The 21,054-nt window shown below is 35.9% G+C and overlaps 1 protein-coding gene across 1 annotated transcript in view; it reads left to right on the top strand.

Annotated features, from left to right (window-relative positions):
• ROR2 (receptor tyrosine kinase like orphan receptor 2) overlaps positions 1 to 21,054 on the top strand; it is a 140,647-nt gene that overhangs the window by 81,031 nt on the left and 38,562 nt on the right. The window contains exon 2 of the mRNA XM_019005344.1: positions 14,559 to 14,636. Within this exon, the coding sequence (XP_018860889.1) occupies positions 14,559 to 14,636 (78 nt within the window). The remainder of the gene's footprint in view (positions 1 to 14,558; positions 14,637 to 21,054) is intronic.

The raw sequence follows: 21,054 nt of genomic DNA, 5'->3' as shown, positions 1-21,054 counted from the left end.
AGAGGTCTTCCACTCTATGGAAGACACACAGTCTTCTGCTCCCTTCCTGAGAACAATTCCCCAGGGGTCCTGTTGACTATCTCCTTGAAAAGCTGGAGGTTTGCTTTCTTAAAGTTCAGGGTTCTATCTTTATTCTTTGCCTAATCTTTCCCATATCTCTCAAGTCTGCAAACTCCACCAGTGCATGATCAGCGCAGCCCAGGCTGCCTTCTGTCTTGACGTCCCCATGCATGAAGCATGACCAACAATCAGGAGGAGCTAGACACTGCTGTGATGCTCAAAAACTATCACCTATTTGCCATCACTGCAAATCACTTGGTGGGACAAGTGCCATGTGTGGCTCCTGAGTGCAGCTATCAATGGCTACAGACTGTTCAGAAAAGACAGGAGTGGAAGGAGGTCATTGCTCTCAGTGTCAAGAGGCTCCTGGGTTGTATAAAGTTTGCTTTGCTGCTTTCCCAGTGAATGTCAGAGTGGTTGAAAGCTCCTTGCAGGACAAGTCTTTGAGCATAATGCTTCCCATAAGCTAAGCAAGAAGGCTTCATCTACAAAATGCCCTGGATCAGGCAGCCTGTAGTAGACGCTATCCACAAGGCTCCTTTTGTTGCCTTAGACTCTGATTCTTACCTTCAGGTTTCCAGCCTGTTCTTCTGAGATATCTCTTCACACTCAGTAGGCCTCCTGACACTGACTCAGTGACCTCCTTGCACTCCTGTCTTTTCTGAACAGTCTGCAGCCATTGATAGCTGCACTCAGGAGCCGCATATGGCATTTGTCCCACCAAGTGATTTGCAGTGATGGCAAATAGGTGATAGTTTTTGAGCATCACAGCAGCGTCTAACTCCTGATTGTTGCTCATGCTTCATGCCTTGGTGTAGAGACACTTCAGCAGGGCAGCTGGCTATGTCATCTTTGTAGAGAAACAACCCTTAATGTTTTTGAGATATTTCACTGATATCAAAGGCCACAACATTTTGGTGGTGACACCAGTCACAGAGTCATGTATTAATGGACCAGGACCATCTATGTCTTCAATGTTGTTTGTTTCTCCCAATGCTGGAACACAAGGGCTTCACCTTACTTTATTATTCTGTGTTAAGCATTACTGTGCTTAACACTTTCACTTTTCAAAGTTTAGTCACTGGGATGTGGGAAAGTATTTTAATTATACTTGACAGTATTTTAATTATACTTAAATTCTGTAATAAATGATTTTGCTGAATACGCTTCATTAGACACACTTGCAGTGAACTGACATAACTGGATCTTATGATGATACAGTGATTGTAGCTGATATGGTAGCACTTTGAGGTTGGTGTTGAGTGCTGTATTTGTTATTTGGAAATAAAAATGCATTTCAAACTATTATTGGTTTGCTTGTTGCTGTTGAACTGGAGTTTTATTAATAACATTGTTACAAATTATTTTAAAAAATAAATTAAAAGCATAGGAATTATAATGCAATAAATCAGAATTTAGCTATATATATATAAATGCTATAGCTTTTTCTACTAACTAAAGCAGTCAGGGGCTGTTGCTCATGTCAAATTTCTCCATGAATTGTTAAGTCCACTAAGAATTACCGTTTTACGATTTAGGCCAATAAGGTCACTTACAATCTGCTTAAAAGCCTTGTTATGGTAACATAATACTGTATATTTGCTACTTCTTTTGTATATGAAGTAATTTCACAAACTCCTGCCAAGCCAAATGCTTGAAAGTTTGTGGTAGCCTTTGTCTCATGGTAATTGGTGGGTGGGAAAGTGGATTATGGTAAATTAATTCTGTCGTTTTGTGTCTACTGAAAGTTGAGTGGCAGTGCTGTGGCTAAGGTATGTTTTCTTCAAAGCTGAATTTTACAGTCTGTGAATGACCTTCTTCATCATTGTAATTTAATCTTACTTTTGCCATTTTGTAGACCTTTTCCAGGAAATCCAGAAGAGTGTTTCATGCCAATTAAAGACTTCATCTTTATAGTTTTTTTCTGAAACTCCTATTAGGTGTTGTAAGCCTACAAGAATTGCAGTGAAAGATACTCAATTATGACTTCTTTCCAATTTTTGCATGAGCTGTGAAATTTAGATTCTTTCACAGGTTGTTCTGGGGTTTTGTTGTGTACTTATTTTCATGAAGAAGAAGAGAAAAACAGGAGGAAGAAACATATATATGTAATGCAGTTTATTTTATTTCTTCTATATGCATGATTTTTTTTTTCATTTATTATATTTAGGTTTCCATGTTAAATTTACATGTTCAAGCTTACCACTGTGTTAGGGAGAAAAATATAAGGAGAAAATGGAGTTCATTTACCTTGTGTTATAAATAAGACTTCCTTCAGTTTGACTAGCATTTAATATTATTTAAGATAATTATGTTTATAAATATATAGAGAATTTTATTTTTGATGAATAAATTAATTCACTGCATATGTTTTCCAAGAAAGAGAAAATACAAAGATTATATAATTTTATTGAATTAATATACAAATGAAAAGAATTATCCTTAGAATATGTTTTAGGTATTGCTTTCATTATCCTTCAAAGGAATCTTCATAGGCTTTTCTAATGATGTTTTTCTTCTGAATAGTGACACTAACAAAATGTCTCTGCTGTATTGCACAGTCAGGAGATACCTATGGACAGCCAAGTAACTGAGCAGAGCACTTAATATCACCAATTGTCTCTACAGTGCTTACTTTATCAAATAAGAGAGGTTAGATATTTCAGATTAATATATACAAAGCAGAATACAGAGACAGAGCAGAGCAAAACAGACCAGCTAAGAAATACAAGGTCAAGGGTAATATATCAATCGTTCGGCTCTATGGGTCATTGTAGTTTTAAATATTTGAAAATCCATTCCAAGAGTAATACAGAGTTCTTTGTTTGGTTTTAGATCTTTGACCAGATCTTATCTACATTCATGGAGCTGGACTGTAAATCACCCAGTCTCTTTCAAGTTGGCTGCTTTGTAGAAAGTCTGAGAGGCAGTAAGTAGTGGACATAGTAGAGGATCCACAGGAGCTTTTTTGCAGTGTATTCATAATTTCATATATATCAACAGAAAGTGCAGCACAAGCAAATAGCCACTTCCAGACTTTTCAAAGATGCTTTTCTTCAGTACCACAACAGACAGCTAATGGTTAGGTTGTGCTTGGCATCTCATTTCCTGCCTTGAACAAAATTTCCTAAATGTTTTCCCAAAGCTTGAGAACACCAGGAAAAATAACCTTCACTACTGTTAGTTAACACAGTAACTGCAACTTAATGCAGATACTCCACCAAGATTTAAAATTGTATCTGTAGCTGAATTTTTTATAGGAAGATGTATATTCTCACACATCACAGAGTGAGGAAGAGAAACTAGATGTTCACAAATGAAAAAAACATGGTGTAAATAACAAACATTTTTAGAAGGTAAGTGCTAAGAAATTAATGCCTGATAATACTAGAGAGCAAAAACTTTGTTTTCATTAAACTGATGCACATGTAATAAAGTTTCCTTGTCTTAGGTAAAATGACAGATCACTCTGACCACTAAAATGATCTCTGTGTCTGCTAGCAACAACAGCTAATGTTTGCTAATTTTTAGAGTTTTGTCATGTAAAGGTCATTTACTGTAAATGAAGCTGAAGCCCTGGGCAACAATTAGATAACTATTTCTATTGCTGTGACCTTTTGCCAGGTTAAACCCAGGTGACTGGGTTTATTTCATATCAGGCAGTCTTATATTTTTGATAAGAAACAACTGTTCACCTTGTATTAATTTTGACTTGTGTGGGCAGCAAAGAAGTCAGATGCATGAGAAGAAATGCACTCTGGTTTCAAGTTGGCTTGCCAGCCAGCTGTCTCATAACATTGGGAGTTTCTCTCTTCCATCCTGCTTGACAGGGCATGCTGCTGTCACTCCTACACCTTTGCTCATTCTGGTCTTGACTGAGCCCCTCAGTTGTCCATGGTGAGCTCAAAATGCTGTCCTCTCCAGCTGTGGCAGTGCCCTCTCTGAATCTGCTGCTGTGCCAAATACTGCACATCATAGCCTGCACAGGAGTGCAGAACAAGCTGGTAATTATCTGATGGGCTCTGTACCAGCCAGACCTGGGAATTTCACATAGCACAGAGAAAGTGCTTTTTCCTGCATTGCTAGGAAGGATGGAAGTATTTGATTCTACTTTTTTTTTTTTTTTTTAAACCAGAGGAAACCCACTTAGTATTTGACAAAATATCCAGTATTGAGTATAAAGAAAAACATTTGCCATTAAGAAGTTGCCTGTTAAGCTTAGCAGTTTTCTGTCTTTATATTGCACAGTAAGTCCCAGCTATACAAATGTTACTTCCATGTGCATCACACAAAATGGGACACTTTCACTGAAGCTTCATTATCAACAAATTCTCAGATTCCTACAAGTACCAAAAATCATGTAATTTCTTAATGTTACTCTCTGTTATAATGGCTGCTTTAATTGCAGCGCAGTCAGATATAGTCTGCTTCTAGTTCCTTCTTACTAGAGTTAGATAGCATTATGGCTCAGAAGTGTGAGGAATTAAGACCATCATATTTGTCAGTTGCATGCAGTTGCTGCTGTCTTCTGTGTGCTTTGCACTTCTGGGGTGGATCTGACCAATTTTCAAGTGGTAAAAGTTGCTGCTTCCACACAGCTTGTTCCACTTCCTTCTGTGATCATGTCCGCATGATCAGAATGAGCTTTTTTGTTGCATTTATTCAAAATAAGAGGCTATCTCTTCAAGTGAGTGTGTTTCTGAAAACCTATCCAGTGAAATCTCAGCTGTGGTCGTATGTGACTTTCTGACAAGTTCTGTTCAATATGTAAGTGGGAATTCAAGGTCACAGCACTGGGCCATGAGGTAACCTTGCAATGTAAAATTGTTTCTGACTTGCACGTCAGGAAAACAGGTGTTTTACTGCATATACAGTAAAATACAATACAAAAATACAAACAGTATTTTTGAGGACATAGAAGCAAGACTGACAATGTGATGAACAAAAATCTATGTCAGTCCTGCTGTCAGAGCAACAGAAAGGTGGAAAAGATGGTAGTTTGTAAAATAAAAGTTTATACATGTAAGATTCAGAGCTCTTTGATGGAGAGGATAAAACTTTTAAAGTGCTCTGCACTTGTACCCAAGTGTTCCTTTCAGAGCACTAAATGGGCAGCATGGCAGCCTTGAATGTTGTGGCTGAAACTAAATATTAATACAATGGTTAACTCTGATCTTGTGACCAGTTACAGTTATTAAACTGGGTAATGAACAGTGATAGTGGGAACACAGGAAACCCCTTCCTGCTATAGGGAAATAGGTGAGTTGGGTGGAAACTGCGACATGCTTTGAGCTTGCTTGCTAGTGACTGCATGCCTGGGCTGTCTGCACTGTAGGGTTAATGAAGCTGTTCCTTGTTTTGCTTTCAGGCAGGCACAGCTGAAAGGGGTTCTTGTGCATCCTTATGACTATGTTGGCTATTGTCAGTGGGACTCTCACCAAGTATTCATTTTCCATTTTCATTTTCTTTCACTGTCCACTCACTGAAAACAGTGTGTATCCACATCTGGAATCATTCTGAACACACTGTTTTTCACCTCAGAGCTCTACTCTTATTATTTTTCTTGAGAATAAAAGCAAATAATATGCCATCTCTTTTTGTTTTGAAGACTGTTGCTTGCTTAGCTCCGTTAATTAAATAACAAAGAGGAACGATATCAAAGTCCACTTAAGCATCTGAACATTTTCCCCCTCTCTGTAGAAGAAAAGGTAGTTTAACCAAAAGGAGAAAGAGAAATGGGAGTTTCTTTAAGACCAGACAAGTATTAGTACTTCACTGTGTGCACTCAGTTATAATCCAAAAAGTCAAACTGATGAAGTAGGAGGAACATATTTCCAAAGTAGACTGGATAAAACCTGTCAACAGAAATAATCTGGGCTTTAGGCATCTACTGTCAAATGAAGAGATATAAATATTACTTAAACTTTACTGTTAGTGTTATTTAAATAAAATAACCTCATGGTGGGAAATTAGTAAAGCCTACTAAACAAATGAATAACGTATCTTAGAACTTCCAACTAGGATAACTATTTTGCATTTTTCAATGGCTAAAATATAGATCAGGTGTTATTTTCTTTTATATCCTGGCACACTGTCTTATCTTTTCCCTTCCTTTTCAAGTCACAGAGGAAAATATTCACACATGCACATGCACAGGTACACACAGAGTAATATTTAGGTATGACAATATTTGATCTGGTCAAAAATTCTGGGAGTGCTCACTTGTGACCTGCCTGGCCACACCAACTGCACATCAACTTTATCTCTCCCTACTTGCTCCATGGCCATCACAGCTGTACTGTTTATTGGAGGGAGGAGTTAATATTTTCTATATATACAGACCATAGATAATTACTCACTATAAAGAGAACTTCCAGTGGAAAATTACTATTTTTAAACTTTTGATCTAAAAACCAAAATACTTTCTGACAAAGAGATGTTTTCCCTCTCTAACAATTGAATCTGGTATATTTAATTTCATTTTTTTACTGGACATCATCAAAACCAATAGGAAGCAGTAAACTTTACTTGTGATCAACTCCTTCTCTTTGAACACAATTCAATTCAAAGTTAATTTTATCAGTGCAATTCTGTAAAATTCCATTCTACTCTGAATTTGAGCAGACAAATCCCAAGTACTTAGATAAAGCTTCAGATAGCCAGTACAGTATATTCTATCTACTCGAGTCTTTAAAAATAATTGTTGCTTTGTGATAGGAGAGACCATGAACATCTGTTTGTGATAGCTGTTGGTAGAAAAGAGCATGGCCATCTATTCAATATTTTTATTGAAGGATAAATGATGCCCTATCATTGGCTCACTTCCCAGCCTTGGTTTTTAAAGCACTGATAACCCAGATGTCCTGCTTAGGTGCCCAGGTTTCTCAAATTAGAAACATCTCCTAGTGTCTGAGAACTAATTATTCTTTGGTTTTCGCTATATCCTTTTGGTCAGGGAGATGTTTGTAATAATTAATATAAATAATCCAGAAAGTGCTCTGATTAATATGAACAGGCTATTTACTTTCACTGTTTTCTACAGAGTGGCTAGCTGTAAACTCTCTACCATCAAAGACTGGTGCTGCAATTCCTGCTTTTGAAGTACAATTACAGAACAAAAACTAGGCAACTGTAGGAAGGGTTTTTTTGCACTAATGGCCGTTCCCCTGATTTTGTCAACCCAGAATAATTACTAGAATAGGTAGTAAGTTCTACTATATTCTGTTACACTTGGCTGTGGTCTGTGCTGGGGCTTTTTTTGCCTCTTAGGCTGAGGGATATTATTATTGTTGCTTTGTTTCAAATATAGGAAAGCTTTTAAGAGCATGCTTAGAAATAAGCCCATTTTCAAGTGTTTTTCTGACTCGGGGTGTTTTCCTGAACTGAAGTGTTAAGTATTTCAGCCTAAGGCTGCAAACAGGACTGGCATTTTTGGATTCTACTCCTCTTTTTTTCAGAAAAAAAGAGCACTGTGAAAATAATTGTTTATTCCAGTTGATAGAGTGTTACACTCATAAATCATGATTGTTTTCAACCTTTTGGTTGAGATTATTTTGTTTTCACAGCCAGAAGCAGTAAAATAATCAATCATGTAATAATGCCATGGATAATTATCATGTTTCTTGGTGTTCTTTGAGCTACTGCAGGTGTGTTCAGAGCTTCTACTGGTTGTGTTTAAACTGTGATTTTACAACTGAGGTGGCAAAGAGCTTTGGAATGTACCCACAATTGCAAGCGGGGTTTTTTTTCCCCCCAAAGCATAATGTACTAGCAACAAATACCATTTGTTGTGAAATCCATAATTACTTTTGGTTTTTTTTCCTATGATTCAAAGCTTTTATATTCTCTCTGGTATATTGTCTCTGTTTAGCATACAATTGTACAGAAAAGCTATGTTTGTGATAGCTAGTAGATTTAGCTGCATTTCTGCTAAATTGGAAATTACATTGAAATCCATTTGTGGCTTTAAAAACCGCAGGTATTTTTCACTGTAAATACCATGAAGTAATTCTTACTTATTAAACATTCAGAACAGTTTTATTATTTTAATTTGTTTCCAAATAGTGCTTTGTGTTTTGCTTTTCTTGCAAAACTAGGTCTCTGGGAGACTGTGAAGTTTCTCTGTCACAGATTTGTCTGAAATTCTGTAGTGAGTTGTAGTGATATAAATCACAACAGTCTTCCAGAAAAGACTTCTTCTTCCTCCTTTTCTCTGTCTTAGTTTCTTGCTTCCATACTGCTCCCTTCTTTGTGCTGACTGAAACACTCATGCAGCTGTGTGGGGAACCACATCAGGGAGCTAACCTTTTCCCCTCTCAGCCTCTGGGCAACTGAAGTACAAAAGATTAAGGGATATTTACTGCAGACATGAGATTCAGGTGCCCACAAGCTTTTGAAAATCCTGGTAGACATCTGTCTGCATCTTTTGGCATCAAATTCTTTTCTAATCTGGCCTAAGGTGACTTGGCCAGGACTTTGCAGGAAGTGCTAAGAATTTAAAATAGGATTTGGATATTCCTTCATTTTGTAGGCTATGTTAAATGTTCTCCACTTTGCAATATAAAATAAGAGGACCTGGGCTTTACTGCAACTTTATCAGAGTGTTTTGGCTGTGAATCAATACAAAAATTTGTAATCCAGAGTTGAATATCTTGAAAACTTGCACACTGAAAATGTTGACTCAAAATGAGAACCTTCCATGGGCCATGTTTGCTTCACTCTAATGTTTTGACAGCTGTTAATGAGACTTCTTCTGTGACTGAAATCTGAACAAATCTTTATCTCTGGTTTGTCTCACTATGTGAGACAACTCAACTCTCACAACTTGTGTTTCTGAACTCTCATTTTAAGTGGCAAATAGGAGCTGCAGGAGGAAGTGTCTAAGTTATTTAATAGCTAAGGTCTATGATGAAAGTTGTGCAATGAAAGAATAAAAATTGACAGTGCAATTGAAAATGCAGCTGTGTGGTTAATGTAAAATACACTTTAACAGTATGAGGTGTTGAAATAAGTCAAGGTATTCATTGAAGTCTGTGCTTGAATCCCTGTTAATAATATTTTAAATAACTTATCTGATTTCTTTCTTCTCACACTGACTTCATCATACTTGCTAAGGCGCCTGGCTGATGACTAAGAAGATAAACTGCATCTTTAGTATACTTTTTTCTGTTTTGAGGGTTTATTGCAGCTCTGTGTGAAAATCAAGAATCATTCCTTCTCTATAGTTCTGTGCTGATGACCAACTGGTCTTTTTTTACTGTGTTTTCAGAGGGAGGTTAGTAAGGATTATTTAATTAAATGAAGAAGTTGCTGCAGGAACATTGTGAAATTTATAAAGTGTATTTTTCATCATGCATTTAACAACAAGTGTTCCAAAGCAGACTACTAGTCTGTCTTGGATCAATCTGTGAACAAACATTCTCAGCAACAGAGACTAATGCAGTATGCAGCTTCCTTCTTTATGTATTTAAGTGACAAAATGAAAAATTTTGAATCTCCCTTAACATGTGCTGGAGAAATGAGTCTTCACTGAGCAGAATAAATGTCTAGGGGTTTTTAAAATTTTCTTTAAAATTTATTTATTTTCCATCAAATAATGATACTCTTTTTATTGCTACGGATCATAAACGTTGTATCTGCCTTTGTCCTGTAGTGTAATTCCCACATTTTGCAATAGAACATTTTTCCTCAAACTTACTGAAATGAAAACATTTCAATTTAGCTATTAGGCAAAATAGAAAAAAAAAAAAAACTATAGAGGGGAAAATCCATGCTAATGAAACAAGATGTTTGCTTTAAAAAGGAATTTAAATGAATTATGAATTGTGAGAATGTATTCTGCATAACTCAACCCTAGCTTTTTAAAAAGGTTTCTTGTCTGTGTAATATACCTACCTTTCTGAAGGCTCTGTGACTTTTAGGCTGGTATTGCTTTTATTTTAAACATACTTTTTAAATGTTATTTTGATATAACAGAGCAGGCTTAGAAGAGCTTACTCCCTTTCTAATGGTCTCGTGGTGAGAACTTTTTATTACTATGAATTTAGCGGAAAGTAATTTTGAAGAATTTTGGATGGCCAAGGAATACATTTAATTGGTTAACATGGTAACTATGAGCAGCATGCCTTGTGAGCTGATAACCAGCTAAAAAGTGACTGTTTTGCAGGTTTCACTGTTGTCTCAGTAGAGCAAGAGAAAGTGAATGTTATTTCCCCCCCTTTCTGTTATTTTTATGTGAAGCTGCAGCAGTTAAGAAACGTGCGCTGTGAAGGTTCTAATCTGCCATCACTATGAAAGGGGTGCACTGATTTTATGCTACAAACTGCATCTTTTGTAGCCTATTCACCACCCTTTACAGGTCTGCCAAGCCCACTCTGCAATTGGTTGCTAGGGGCTGCAGATGTTGGAAAAGAGAAATTTCAATGAAAGGCCCTGATTCAGCAACCGAAGCAGCCTGCCTCCCCCAGCCAAAGTAATCAGATTGGCAGCTGAATCAAAAGGTACAGTGGGCCCTTTGTTTGGGAGCTCCAGAGGCTAGTAATTGACAGAAGGTCAACAAAGTTTTATGAAGAAAAGAACAGAATATTAGAGGGTATTAGGCTGTAGAGAGAGAGTTTGGGAGTTTTATGTTATTGGAAGAAAGTTAGAACCTGAGTAAAAGGTTACAGCCGTAGGAAGCAAAGGTTGCATATTGATGTTTAAATCTGAAAATAGTTTCAGCTACAGCAACAGGAGTATTGATGAATGGCAGAAATGTTGGAATAAAAATCTGCAGTTTTTCTAGTTGCAGACCTGTGTAATTTTTAGTGTTGAAGGATTTATTTGTAAGCTATGGGATATGAAATACAATGGTAGAGGGATGGCTCATTCATAGAATCACAAGATTGAAAACAATCTTAAAAAGTCCTCTTTCACCTGGGAGAAGTGTCTCTTGCCTCTTCAGTATCATATGAATTGGTATTCATATGAAGTTGCCAAATCTGCCACACTGGATGATTTAATGCACTGAGACCTCTGTGTTTGAAGAGTATTTGTTCTCTGTCCATAGCTAATCTTCTTCAGACCAAGCAGGTGTAGTAATCATCATGTTTTTGATTTTCTTAGCCATATTTTGTAGACTATCTTCATGATGCTAGTGATTGTATTTTAGTTTTTGCTCTCATCCATCTTGAAATGGAGAAAGTAGTCTAGAGCCTTACTAGGTTGAGTACATGGGGAAGATCACTGTTTTTTATGTGTTCTGTGTGAAGTCTGCCTTGTTTGCAGTACCTTGCAATTGTTGACTTACGTCTGATTCTAATCAGTGTCAGCCAAGTCAACGTTGGCTTCTATTTTAGTTATTACTCATCTCTCTGCTTTATCGTAAATGCTTAAAAATAACTCCTTTGTTCCATTATTTTTCCAGGAATTGAAGTTGATGGCTCTATAATTCTCTGGCACTCCTTTTTTTTACCCTTTTTAATAAATAATAGGAAATGTTTGTGCAATTCCTCATCTTTTAAGATCTCATCTGTGCTCTGCAAATAATGAAAGACAGTTAATAACATTGCATGGTATTGCATCAGCCACCCCTTAACTGCTCTAAATCAATCAGGCCCACTCTGGTTGAAAATACCTGAGTGCTGCTTTTCTCTTTCTGTGTGAGTCTGAGGCCTTGGTTTGTTCCTGGTATCAATTATGGTAACCCCCTCCTTGTGACCGGCTTTTTGATGAAGATTGATGCATTGTTTTGATGTCTGGTTATGGCCATGAGCATTTTGGAATCTGTTTATTGCACTCACCTCTCAAGTAATGAATGATCTGCAAAGTCATAACCATTCCAGAAGAAAAAATTCAGCTCTTTTGTGATGAGTGGTGCATACCCTGTGAGTTGATACTGTGATCAGCTAGGCAACTGAATTTTCAAAAGTGTAAAAAAGCCTTTCTGTCTCAATAACACTGGATATTTACTTCTGTATTTTGTTGGTCATTGCATAAAATAGAGCAATGGGCCTACCTGTGCTGGATCTTGTCAGTAAGAAGGTCGTTCTCATATTTTCAAGTGAAGCAAAATTAAAAAATAAGTTATAATATGTGATAATTATTTTAGAAAAAGAATTTTCTGTATCACCTGTTTCCTTGCTACAATTGGCTATATAAATCTAAGGATCTGAATGCACTTTTTACATAAGAATATAGATTATTATATTTATTTTCAATATGGGTTTTCTTTCAGAGTGGGATTTTCCATAAGTTGATGTGGCTTGCTTTACTGCTTTGAAAATTTAAGAAATAATTTTTGTCTGGGTGAGCAGTTTAAAAGAGTTACTTTTTACAGCACCTGCATTTTACTTGACTGTGTGTTCCCTGAAAAGAGGATTAATAAGGTATTCCTTAGTATCTGGGATGTGGCACATCTAGCATGTATGTTGTCCTGTACTTGCCATTGGCATTCAAGCTGAGTTCTGGTTCTGTTGAAGTCTTGTCTGGTCATGCACCAAAAGTGCCACTCAGATCTCAGGCAGCCTGGAGTCTGGAGAGCTGAGTGCTAAGCAATCAAGTGTCCTTAAATGGGTTTGTAATAATTCCATTCTGTGAATGCTGCTGGATTATTATCCAGAATAAGATATGAGCAGGTACTTGTAGACTAAAAAACTGGTTGGTTTTCCTATTCTTCTTTCTGCTCTGGCTGCCTCATCTTGGATTTGCCTTCCTTGTGGCCTGTAGATGCTGCTGTCCCTTCTGAACCTCTCTGAAACAGAGAAGTTCCAGCAGGAGCAAGGGATAGAGGTGAATTTGTCTTGCTGCCCTTTGGTAAGAGCAAGATGTGATGTATCTCTGCTGAAATTTGACAGAATATGCCTGTCATGCATACACCACTTCACACTGCATCGAACAGCAAAGCTTCTGTGCAGCTAAGTCAGGTGCTAAGTCTGTACCATGCCTGCAGGGGTAAGAAGACATGTTGGGATTTTCAATGACAAAGGTGGGCAATAGTCACCTTGGAGACCCATCTCCATTTCTCCCTTCAGTCTGCAGGTGAATATTATCTATCATTTCCACTGGCCAGTGCTGGGAGTGGCAGAAGATGGAGTGTGTCTGCCCAAGCCTTATCTGTGCTAAATCAAAACAGTGTGCTACCAAGGGTACAACACCACCTTCACCATCACTCTAATTGTGGTGTCTGAGAATGAGCACACAAATCAAGTGGAATCTGTACTATTGCCAGGAAAAGAATCTCAAACAATGGGAGATAAAGGAAGAGATGAAGTAGTGACAAGATCACTACTGTGACAAAAAAAAATACTTTCAGACCCATCCATTGTAGAAAATCTCTCTGATTTCTGTGTTTTATCTGGCAAAGTTAAAGGTGAGTCAGCTGAATCTGTTCTCAAATAATAGGTGAAAGAAGAAACAAACAAAAAAAGGAGTCTCAATTATTTTCTTCTTTCATAATATGGTGTAAGGTATGGTTGAGATTAGTTGTATTTTACTTGCATTCAGAGTGACATTGTAGTTTGAAGAAAGGGTAATGAGGACAATAGGAAGAGGGAGAGTCTAGCTTAATTTCACCCCAAACAATACTATGAGCACTCTTAACAGTCTACAATAAATGCCAGATCTTTCACTTTAGATCTTGATGACCTTACATTTACACATCTTGGGGATATGCTAAGGATGTAAGGAATTTGGATGAATGAATATAACTTAGAAAACATAAAAAAAATAGGGGGTGTTATTTTAGAAGTTGTTTTAGTTAAAGCACATCAATACCATCATCTGAGTTAGAAGTTCCATTCTGTTCCTTACCTAATATTTTTAAAAGGGAGAGCCAGCAGGTCAGCTTCTGATTTATAATAGCTGCAGTTTTGCAAGACCTGCAAATGCAAAGGAACTTCAAAGTACTACCTGCAGTGTGCTAGCTTGTACTGATAGACACAGAAACAGGAGTGCATACCAAAGATGCTTTTCCATTTCCTCACACTTTGAAATCCTTGGAAAACAGTTATAGTTTTATTTCTAAAGATATCTTTTAGGGATGAGGCTGTGAATAGGATAGCAAAATCAGTAGCGATAATGAGTCTGACCTCTGGAGATACAATCTGAATTACCATGATGTATGTTTAAAAGCAAGTTTATTCCATTTTATAACTAAGATTGTCTGTAAAGCTCAAGTACTACTTAATTTGCTAAGCCAGCATTACTCTGAGGAGATGTTTACATTCTTTGTGAAAATGTGTGATTTTTTTTTCTGCTAAGAACTGGAATGTAGTTTTTAAAAGATGTCTATTTTGCCAAACACCAAGTAATCCACAAGGTAATTACTGTAGCATTTTCTAATCTGCAGTGGATAAATTCTGACTCTGTTGATATGTGTTTTGTGTGTGCTGTGTTTCTGTGCTACTTTGGAGGCAGAATATGGACTGAGAGAGTTTGCTGTACTCACTGTTACACAAGGCTATTTAACAGAAAGATTAGCTCACCACCTCAATTCAACAATTTTTTTTTTTTCTTTGTAGGTGAAATGGAAATTCCAGATTCAAATGACCCCTTAGGTCATGTGGATGGATTTGATAGACAAATTCCAACACCTAAAGGTAAAATGAATCGTAATTTCATCACCCTGCTTAAGTACAAACATTCCTCAGAAAGGATCAGAAAAATCCTGTAAATGTACATTCCCTGTATTTTTCAATTAATACAAGTCTGTAAGGAAGGAAGCCTTCCTTTTGTGAATTAGCACTTCTGATTCCAAGCAGGGATACCAAGGTTAAAAGAGTTTATAAAAATTCATTTTGATGCATGTTGAATCCCCACTACATGCAAGGGTTAGATGTTTGATTCAAACACAGAGTGCTATTATTACCTTCCTAGCACATTTTATTTCACATTGTTGCCATGAAATTTATTTAATTTTGTACAGTGCCACACTTAGCATCCATTTCTAGGGAAATGTTGAGTATTGGTGTCTTTTGTTTGAGGTAATTAAATCTAGCCCATTACAAAGCAAGAATACCTACTTTTTAAGTAGCTCTGAGCATTAGTGCTTTTGTTTTTTTCAACTGAATCTAGTGTCAGAATTTCTAGTTATTTATTAGTTAACATAAATTTTATGATACTTTAGCATTTAAAACTGTAGATCCAAATGCTATTCTTGGATCTGAAAATGCACATATTTACAGAGAATTCTGCTTCCAATTGCAATTTGGTGCATGCTTCTAAAGCGAGACATTTTCAGTATTCTACCTGAACCATATTTTCTGTTGTGTTCTGAGTTGTATACTGAATCTTTTTATGGGTGCATTGCTGTAGCAATGTCAACCGTTATGCTAAGGAAAAGTGTCAAATAGTAATGTCAGCTTCCTTAATGAACACATGTTGAACTCTACAGAGCTCTTTGGTATTGACCAGATGTTCTTGTAGTTTGTCTTTCAGAGGAACATGAATTTTGAGGGTGCTTTGGAATATAGTCTCTCTTCTCATAGATATCCAGTGTTATCTAATCCTTATTGTCCTCCTGAATAGTAGTTATATTTCTTACCCTAACTATGTATATTAAGAGGTTTTTTATGGAATCTTTCTTTAATTTTTGTCCATAAGAGGTAAAAAAGGTGTGTTTCTGTTTGCATATGTGTAACCACTTTGCTACTGATTATCAGCGTGGGACTAAGTCCCTCCTATTTGGAAAGAAGATCTGGTCTACTCCATTCTTCAACTCTGCCATTTTCTGAAACTGTGAAATATTTTAGAAGTTTAGAATTTTCCATGTATGTTGGGGACAAATTTTAGCAGTAGTCATTCCTGTCAGTAGCACTCTATTACCAGTTGTTTTATTCACATTTAAGTACACACTAGTTTTGATGAAAAGGGCCATGTATAACTTTTAACTGCATCTGATAGGCTTGTTTGCTTGGCAAGTTGGTCTCACTTTTTTCTTTTGTTATGTCTGACCTTTTAAGGCTGCAGACATAAAAGAGGGGGTTTTTACTCATGTGACAGAACTTGGTTAAATTCTTGCTGAAAAAGGAGTTCCAGTTATTTCCTTCTTTTGCAGAGCCACAGGCAATACCTGTCTGAGGAAGTAATTAATCACATCTCAAACATTTCTACACCATAAGAAATGTATATTTCATTCAGAAAAAAAATAAGGAAGAAAAAAAAGAGCCCCAAGTTCTTAAATTATTCACCGGTACAGAATCACTTGTAAAGTTTCCAGCATGCCTGGTTTGGAAATGGCCTCATTTTGCTCCCCCCCTTTTTTTTTTCCAAAAACAAACTAGTTGGAATGTTAGCCCACATGTTTCTGTGTCATAGTAAGGTATCAGGCTATGTTACAAAAAAATCCCAAAACTGGACAGTCCTATGTCAAAGCTTGGGCATACTGTTGAGACCATTAGAAATGTTCTTCAGCCCTTCCATCACATCAACCTTCTTCCTTCTTCCAAAATCTTTAGTTATTCTGATTTGCTTGTGCCTCCCATTTTTAAAATTTTTCTTATTTTAGAATAGATTCGAAACAGGCATGGATATAAGCAGCTTTAATAATACCCAAATTAAAAGCCTAAATTAATTAAAAATTCTACCACTTTAGAAGTAACAAGTGTGTTAGTCATCCTCTTTTCTAGAATCTTCCAGAAGTCCTGAGAAATAGTTGTGTTTCCAAAGAAAAAACCAGTTTTAGCAAGGTATTATTAATAATGTACATTTACAAAAATGTTGCAAGTCTCTTTCTACAAGTAAAGCTAGCCTTCTCATAGTTGATGAGAAGGGATTAGCTTGGCTAGGCCTTTGAGGAGAATTTATTTTTCCTTGTTTCCTTTAAATGAGCACTTGAATGACTAAAAAGCATTGTCTCTGAGCAATGTTTCACTGAAGACCAGTGCAGAGCAGTGAGCATTTGCTGTAGAAGGTCTGCTTTGGAATAAAAATAAAACATTCAATGAGTACATTCTCTCAGTCCAGTCAGTCTTTGCAAAGATGATAGTTTCTTCAATCTTACTTTAACTTACAAGTAAGCATCACCTGGTCTCTTCCTCTTTTGCACAAGCACTCTAACATACTCCCACTGGGTCCTAAAAACCCACTGATTTCAGATGAGAGAACAATGTACACATTGTGACAGTGTTTCAAGGCAATTCTGCTTCATTCTTGGATTGTCAGTTGCTCATTCCTTGTTCCTAAGGACTTGTCAAGAGGATGTGAACCGAATCAACTTATTTTACATGTTTCTGGATGGATTTTTGTATGTTGAGGTAAAAAAAATAAGATGAAGGATGAGATGCAAATTGGATTAAATTAGGCTGTAAAGGTATCATTTCATCTGGAAATATTATGTGGCATTATATAATAGTGTAGTTTCCTTAACTACTCATGTGTATTTTAAGAGACCTGCCAACATTCCTTCCATTTTCTGACCTGGCTCAAATAACCTGTAAATCACTCATCTTCGTATTTGGATTAAATAAAACAGAGGGTGAAGAATTGGATAGACTGTTTTTTATTTAGGAAAATGTCCTGTGCAAGAAATCATGAATCTTCTGCATCAATCTACCCTCCTTAGTAGGATGATGCTTCTCAGTTTATTTGGAGTTCTGATTTCGTTGTGGAAGGAGTCCCTTTAGTGGTGACCTGACAAGATGCTGTGGTGTGATTCGTGTCCCCTGAACTCATGTACTTACAGCAATGCTGTTACACACCTCTAGACAGATATTACTTGAATTTCAGCACCTTTCACATACATTTCCTATTTTTACAGTCTTCAGTTCTTTTATAAGCCTAAGAAGCTCTGCATCTCTTGGATATTTTTTATAAATTACCTGTCAATTTTGTGAACAATTTATGCTTCGTACTGTGTTCATAACACAGGAAATTTTAGAACAATGGTGTCTTCCCCAGTATTCCATAAGATAAAGCATGCATCCTAGGTGAAAAATTATGGCTTATTGTGGGAAAATGTGACTTTGCTTATGGTGGAAATATAATTAGTTTAATTATTCAAAATATTGTCCCCTTTTGTGTTGGATCTAAGTTTGTATTAGTCTTAAAATGCCAGGGGAGAAATTTGACATTTGAAAGAGTTGTGGTAAGAAAGATCATGCTCTTTTACTTATACCTAAGAAAAGATTATTTGAAGACAAAAGTGAAAAAGCTGGGAAGGCATTCAAACAAACACACAAACAAACAAAAAAAACTTAGGGAAAAAAATCCCACATTGCTTTTTACACAAATCATAATATACATATTTTCATAGGGATTTTGAACACTAGAAATTTTTATTCCATTAAATAAATGAAAATTGTTTAAATTTTTGCAATTATGCATAAGAAATGCATTTGTCATTTTTAAAAAACAGCTGATTTTTAATTCTCAGTATCTCAAGCCAAGACTCTTGTAAACTGTGATGTTTTCTGTAAGGCCAAACTGATGGCTTTATGGGCTTTTTTGACTGTTGCATAAAGTTATTTAAATAAATATATATGTCTTCTGGAGAAGTAAGTATTCTAACAAGTGATAATACATATACACAATTATTACTACTTGGTTTGAAAAGACTTTTGTATCTTCAGGTATCTAGCAAGTTATGAGTCAATTTTCCTTTATTTTCCCCAAAAACAGTGTTTGTGTTCCTTGTGCAGTGCAGAAAGAAAGGTGAGTCAGCTTGGATATGAGTCAAAGTGGATGATTATCTCAAAGCATCATTGTCTCAAAAATACAAGAAGATGTGAATCTCAGTGTAGTATCACAGATACTGACAGTCCATGTGTAACTTGTCAGATCACCTAGACTCCCCATGCTTTGCTTTCTGCTTTTGGAAAATAAGGGTGATGGTATCATCCCATCTCAGGAGACTTCAATATTCATAACCGATTTGCAAGTTCTGAGATAAAAAGAAAAAAAATTTACTAAGTACTATTCATGGTTGCCATATTGAAGCTCATTTAAAAATTATGAATGCATAATTATTTTTAAAATCACATAAGAAAAAAGGAGTTAAACCAATAAAAGATGAACAGGAACTAAAACTTGAATTAAAAACAATTAAGCCAGAATTTACACAATCTAGAATAACTAAAGAGATTTAAAATATTTTGTTTTAGAATGAACTTCAAAATCACAGCTAAAATCTTAAAATAACAAAAGCAAAGCAATAGTTTTATATTGTATTCATGCCAAGAACAACACATATGTTTTAAGCCAATAACTTGGACATGTAAGTGCCAGAATAATATAAATAAAGCTAAGAAACACAATATGCATGTGAGGTCTTAGGGATAGTTGCACCCTTTAGGTTTTTAGTTTAGTATCTATTCTTGTGCATATCTTGACAATGATTTGACACATACTGGAAAAGCTTATTTTTATATTCTTGCCAAAACATGAATAATAGACCTGTCATCTTAATGTTGATTTGCTGTGGGATTCTGTTTGATATATTTATATCAAATTTATTCAATTTAAAAATATGAAGTACTGGCAACCTAACAAAGGTTTTCCAAATATGAAAGAGTTCTGCTGGAATTCATGTCAATCTTTTCCCTAAGCTATCTTATTCATAGAGTACATAGAATATGATAGCAAAACATAATGTATAGATTAAGTTGCATTGTCCTCTCATAGCTTCTTGACAGAACAGTTTTTAATCTGTTCAAGCAAAATAAATATTAGTATTGGTTGTAGACTATGTTAGAAACCATAATGAAAGAGAAATTTAATTTACAACATTGTTGCCTACAGCACATACAGAAATATGTACCAGATAGATTTTTCTTTTGACATAGTTGAATCATGCCAAAGATCACTGAAGGCAGAGGAAGCATTTTCATTTCAATGACCCTTGGAAACAAGCCAGATTATGAAAAACAGTATATAACAATATTAATTTCACAACACAGGAAATTTCTGGACATTATGCTTGCATTTTTTTAAAAAAAATTGTATTTGTTATCCAGCTCCCAAATAAAATATACTTCTTTATAATATGACATTTACAATAGGACATTTATAAGTTTGGCAATATGTATCAGGCACAAAAAATTTTATAGAGAGTATTTATCTTTGGCTTCAAAATTATGTTAATATTAACACAGATTAACAATTGTGTTCCAGTTTTAAAAAATTCTACTTGACTGATGCTTAACACAAAATACAGGACACAAATCAAATACAAGTTCTAGAATTTTCATATTTCATTTTCCTTCATACCTGTCCAAATTAGGATTTACTAAGACAGAAGGAGAACAGCACTGGAAAAAAAATTGCTTTGCACTTTGTTGGGATCCTAATTTATCCTGGGAAAATTTGGTTTTTTTCCCCAAATCATTCAATCAAAGTGGCATCTACACTGTGTTTGTGGTGTGACGTACATTACCAAAAATGTAACTGCTGATTATCACCACAGAAATTAAATAAAGAAAACATTCTTTAGAATATGGTTGGTTAAATTTTCCACTTAGTTTGAAAGAATTGCAATTATGGGTTATCTAAAGTGGACACCAAATAACAGAGCAGCTCAAGAAATGGCTGGCTGCTCCATCATACCAATGCTTCAGAATCAGTGGATACATAAACCTCGCCTCTCAAAGAGTCAATGAAACCAGCAAATAGAAAGTGTGCAGTTTGGGGTGGACAGAGGCAGAAAAGAGCCCTACTGCTCTTCGGCATCTCTGAGGAACTTTGGAAAACAGAAATGCTTCAAAGGTCATTAGGTTAATATTATTAGAATGTTACTTGGTTTGTAATAACAAAGTAATACAAAGCACTGCATAAAATAGCTGTAAAATTGGCAAGAGTTATGATGAACTAAAGCTGAATTCTGATCTGCAGGAAATAGATGCAGTGATGCTCACTCCAGGTGAAGTCTGTCTAATTGCACTGGGTCTGAACTAACCCATAAATCTTAGGCGTTGCTTTTCATGGTAATAGTTTTGTTGTAGTTATTATTAGGATCAGAATAATAGATTCATATTAAATATTTTGATGGCTTAAAAGATACTGATCTAACTACTTCCTGCAGTA

The sequence above is a fragment of the Parus major genome, chromosome Z (genome assembly GCF_001522545.3).
Source record: "Parus major isolate Abel chromosome Z, Parus_major1.1, whole genome shotgun sequence".
NCBI classification, from domain to species: Eukaryota; Metazoa; Chordata; class Aves; order Passeriformes; family Paridae; genus Parus; species Parus major.
The sequence above is the reverse complement of the archived record's forward strand: the minus strand, read 5'-3'. Positions and strand labels throughout refer to the sequence as shown.